A 4,797-nucleotide genomic window follows, 5' to 3' on the forward strand; every position below is an offset into this window, starting at 1 on the left:
TTTTTAAATTTGGCTCCGAGGAGGACCATTTCCTCTGGACATGCATCCCTCCGGGTAGACTGCACATCCCTGGGTCCATACCCCGCCCCGCGCGGTCAGAGGCAGGCGCTGGGTGTGCGAAGAGGATCCGGGTGGAAATCTGCGCCCCCGTTCTGGTCCCCGCCCCGTCTCACCGCCCCCTCCCCCTCCTGGAGTCGAAATTTCCCGGGGATTATGTTTCGGAAAGGTAGGTAAGCGCCCGGCTCGGCGCCCACTTCCCCGCAGCCCCGACCCGGAGAGCCAGCGAGGCGACGAGACAGCCCCCGCGGCTTTTGCAGCGGAGCCGATAGCTCGTCTCCTCTTCTGGAGGTGCTGCTGGTGGGGGGGGCGGGGGGAGAGACTTCTCCAAACACGGACGTCCCCCAGCTCTCCCCCCTCCTTGTTTTCCGTTAGGAACCCGGCGAGGAAATACATGCACTGGCTGAGAATCGCCCGCGCCAGGGCGCAACACTACAAGGTGTAGGGAGAGTGTGGGGTGGGGCGAGAGGGGACCCAAGAGTCCCGTGCTCGGAGCGCCGCGGCGTCGGTTCTTCGTTCCTGCCCTCTGGGCGGACGGAGTGACCCCGGCCACCACTCCCCGCCCCGACCATGGTAGTGTTCAATGGCCTTCTTAAGATCAAAATCTGCGAGGCCGTGAGCTTGAAACCCACAGCCTGGTCGCTGCGCCATGCGGTGGGACCCCGGCCGCAGACTTTCCTTCTCGACCCCTACATCGCCCTCAACGTGGACGACTCGCGCATCGGCCAAACGGCCACCAAGCAGAAGACCAACAGCCCGGCCTGGCACGACGAGTTCGTCACTGATGTGTGCAACGGGCGCAAGATCGAGTTGGCTGTCTTCCACGATGCCCCCATCGGCTACGATGACTTCGTGGCCAACTGCACCATCCAGTTTGAGGAGCTGCTGCAGAACGGGAGCCGTCACTTCGAGGACTGGGTGAGTTGGGCGCCTCCTGGTCCAGGAACCAGGCTGTGGGGTTCCAGGGGCAGAACTCACGACCCTGGCTTTGGTCGTGGGGCTCAGGGATTTAGTGCCATTTGGGGGGGGTGTGTGTGTCTCAATTACCTTGGGGAAGCACATTCCACTTAGTAGTTGGGGAGAAGTAGCCACTGGGGCATGGAAGATGAGTCTTGGAAAGAGGGTAAGGTCCTCTGCCCTGTCCAGACAGCGGGCGCTACAGGGACTTAGAAAGCTGGGAACCCCAAACTGCTGGTGCTGAAGGTTGGCGGAGAAGCCGGCTCCTTCCGCCAGGAGCGTGGTGGGCTGGTTGTGTGTGGGTGGGTTCCTCAGTCCTTGGAGAGGCACGTGGAGCCCTACACTGAAGGCTTCTTGCACGTTCTGGCTTTGTCCTGAGTAGCCGAGTGAGGAGCTGTTTTATTTTTCCCTCCGGGATGAAGCTGGCTCATTTCTATTCTGTTGTCTGGCAGTTAGCTTATCTTCTGACATGTGGAGAGAAAAATTTCTTCTCTAGTCCCCTCCAGGGTCCCAGAAACATGGGCCGAGCTGGGTTTGCCCAATGCATTGTCCATCCATCCAGAACTAGCACTGTATTCTACAAACAGTTCGGCTTGTGATTAATTGGCAGTCAGTGCTTTGAATCCGACTTAAAGTTACATGTTTCCCTGTTTTGATTCTCAAGACACTGTGCCATGAGATACTATTTTTGAGACCAAGTTAATTGATTACACTGTCAAAATATTAGGGGCTTGGTAATAGGCCTTGTGCACACACTCTAAACCAAATGCATTGAACCTTGGCACTCAGAGAAACAGGGAGAAGCAACCTTGTTTTAGCTCTTTTTTAGAGGGAAGGTGTTAAATTAGGAAATGATTTTCTTTATTTTTATATTTGTTACATGTTTCCAGGGAGAGCAGATGTGGTGTATATGGGTGTATATAGTTTTAGGGTTCTTTGGTCTACACAGAGAATACCTGATCCTCGTGGAGAGATGTTTAATTATTGAAAACAAATAACTTCATGATGTCCTATGGTCAAAGGTTGCACATGAATCACCTTGGCATATCACCTTACATATAAATACGTACATACATACATACATATATATATATACACCTACCCACATATATGTATATATACACACACTTTTTTTAAGGAGATGGAATCTTCTGGGAAAATAGGAAAAAGCTTTTCGTCTCCCCTTGATGCTCCTGGCTGTGATGTAGTCTGCCCGAAACCATGGTTACAGGGCTTACAAGGAAGCTCCAACAAACCACACCAAGTACAACCCTGGGAGATTTGTGGCTTACACTTTGGGAAGCAGGCAAACCTTTATGGAATCCCAAAGAACACAGTGTCATTCCATTCCATTCCAGTTCACCAATGGCCCTGGCCACTGCCCCCCTCCCACCACCGGAGTTCCCACTCATTTCCCATTTCCTGTCCACTGGCCTTCAGTCCTTTCACCCATGAAAGTGGTGCATCTCTGAGGGGGAGCTGAAGGGATAACTAATTTCAAAGCCAGATCTTAACACCAAAATCTGTGGTTTTCAAGTTGTTGTTTTAGGACAGGAAGGGGAAGAAAAAAATATGACTATGGTAGTGAGGAAATGAGGCTTTTTGCCGTGTATTCAGATGGAGTTGGACAGTGAGGCGGAGAGCAGGTAGGGTGAACAGCACGTCTGCTTTTCTCCACAAAACAGATGCTAGCTGGAGGGAAAGGTGTCTGAGTGTCTCTGATGATGCTTTGCCGGGGCCCACCCAAATCCTGGGTACATTGGCTCATGATCCTCACTTTGGAGCATGTCCAGTGAAGTGTGCACTGGACACTAGTCTTGGTCGTCTGTCACTCTCTGAGGTACTCAGATTCACACTGGACTTGGCCCTGGACCAGATCACTAGTGATAGGCAGTTTTCACAGCCAAGGATGCTGAGTCCCAGAGCAGCTAAGTGGGTTCCTGAGGTCACAAGACAAGCAGACGGGGCAGGGCTGGAAGGAGGGACCACAGCTCCTATTGCTCACAGCTTGCTCAGTGGAGAACTAGGCCCTCTGGTCTCCTAGTCTAAGTCTTCCTGCAGATTCATGTGCTGTGACCCTGATGTTTTTATTGTACATGATAATTTAAAGTGCTTTCAGAATCAGTGTCTCTTTTGCCTTATGCTATGCTATGCTAAGTCACTTCAGTCATGTCCGACTCTGTGCGACCCCGTAGACAGCAGCCTACCAGGCTCCCCCGTCCCTGGGATTCTCCAGGCAAGAATACTGGCGTGGGTTGCCATTTCCTTCTCCAATGCATGGAAGTGAACAAGTGTGAATTAGGTGTTGGTAGATTAAAAAACTTGAGATACAGAAAGGCCAGAGTCACAGGATGGATGAATCAAGTAGTGGAGCTGGTTCTGTTGTCTGGAATTGTTTTCATGAGGATGGTCCGGCCGCACTGGTTCTTCCAACTGAGGGTGAGGACACAGCAGCAGATGTGACTGGACTGTGGAAGCAGACAGGTTGTACCTGGGATGGCTAAGGTCACCTTTCCCATCCCTGTCAGCCAGGGGACACCCACAGAATCACACCTCTGGGTAGAATTTCCTGGGCTCCAGCCTCTGCGCTCTTCACCTGGCAGTAATGAAGAGGTGTGGCTGAGAAATCTGGCCTGGAGTAAGGAGATGCAGAGGGCATGCAACAGCCACCTTTCTCATCGCTGTGGAACATTTCATTCAGCTGCATGATGAATTCCCAGGTATTCACTGAGTTCTGTTTTGCACTCAGATCCAGCCAGGAACATTTAGCTCTTTGGGTAATCCAGGAGTGAAAGAGACCATGGGTTACTCTCAGGAGGCTTCATTTCACTAGGGAAATAACACTGAATACTCATAGACCCTTAAGTAGCAATTAGGCTCTAAATTAGTGGTACCTTAAGTATGTTACAGGAGTTCCAAAAGGGAGTATGCTGGGATGGCTGGAAGAGTCCAGAGGTTCCTGGAAGGAGACTTGAATTGGGGGTGAAACGATGGGTAACATTTAAAGAGGTGTTTATGGGAGAAGACAGTGTTCCATGGGCGCAGACATGCTGGAGTAAAGGTGGAGCGTGCCTGGGTCAGAAACGCGTGGCTGAAACTGAGGGCGCCTGTCAGGAGAGGACCGAAGGTGAGGCTCCCCAAATTTAAGACTTTTATCTGAGTACTGCCAGTGCTATGATGGATTTACTTAATATTTTAAAACAGTAGCTCTTTGATTTCCCACTTAAGCCCCAGTATTTGTGAAATGACAGGTTTGGATATGGTAGTTACAGTTTTCTTTATTGACATTAAACTAAACATTTGTCTCTAAAATGAAAATGAAAAGCTTACCTCAGGTGCCTCTTAAAATCATTAGTACTATGGGGGCTAATGATTCCACCCCTTGGAAACCGTGGGATAAAGTTTGGAAAATTGAGGTGGATTCTAGAATGTTTAAAACCAGACTGAGATTGTTATTCCCCAGACAATGAGACACATACCTGTTATGGTGACAAAAGGGGTTGCTTTAGAGAAAGCTCATTGCATAGAGATGGGCAGATTTCACCTGTACTCGGAGCAGAATCCCATGAAACACAATTGCTGTAGCTCACTTCCCCAAAACTGTTAGAGGTGATAACTCTCCTCAGACTTCAGTGTGCAAGAGTCACTGGGTGGGGTCATTAAAAATCCAGGTCCTCCTGCCCCACTTTCAGAGCTTTCCATTCTGTTGTTTAGGACAGAATTCTCATTTAGAACAAGCTGTTCTGGAGATTCTGACCAGCCCATACCTTGAGAAACACTGAA

The 4,797-nt window shown here is 50.3% G+C and overlaps 1 protein-coding gene across 3 annotated transcripts in view; it reads left to right on the plus strand.

Annotated features, from left to right (window-relative positions):
• The window catches only part of PRKCE (protein kinase C, epsilon), a 546,168-nt gene that overhangs the window by 848 nt on the left and 540,523 nt on the right, over positions 1-4,797 (plus strand). For 2 of the 3 annotated variants that reach the window (XM_010838627.1, XM_010838630.1), the window contains exons 1-2: positions 12-226; positions 433-975. In XM_010838627.1, coding sequence (XP_010836929.1) covers positions 628-975 — 348 coding nt within the window. In that variant the 5' untranslated portion in view covers positions 12-226; positions 433-627. Of the gene's footprint in view, positions 1-11; positions 227-432; positions 976-4,797 lie in introns of those variants that run through there. The other variant, XM_010838628.1, reaches the window with a different exon arrangement.

This window comes from Bison bison, unplaced genomic scaffold, assembly GCF_000754665.1.
Source record: "Bison bison bison isolate TAMUID 2011002044 unplaced genomic scaffold, Bison_UMD1.0 scf7180017864101, whole genome shotgun sequence".
NCBI lineage: Eukaryota > Metazoa > Chordata > Mammalia > Artiodactyla > Bovidae > Bison > Bison bison.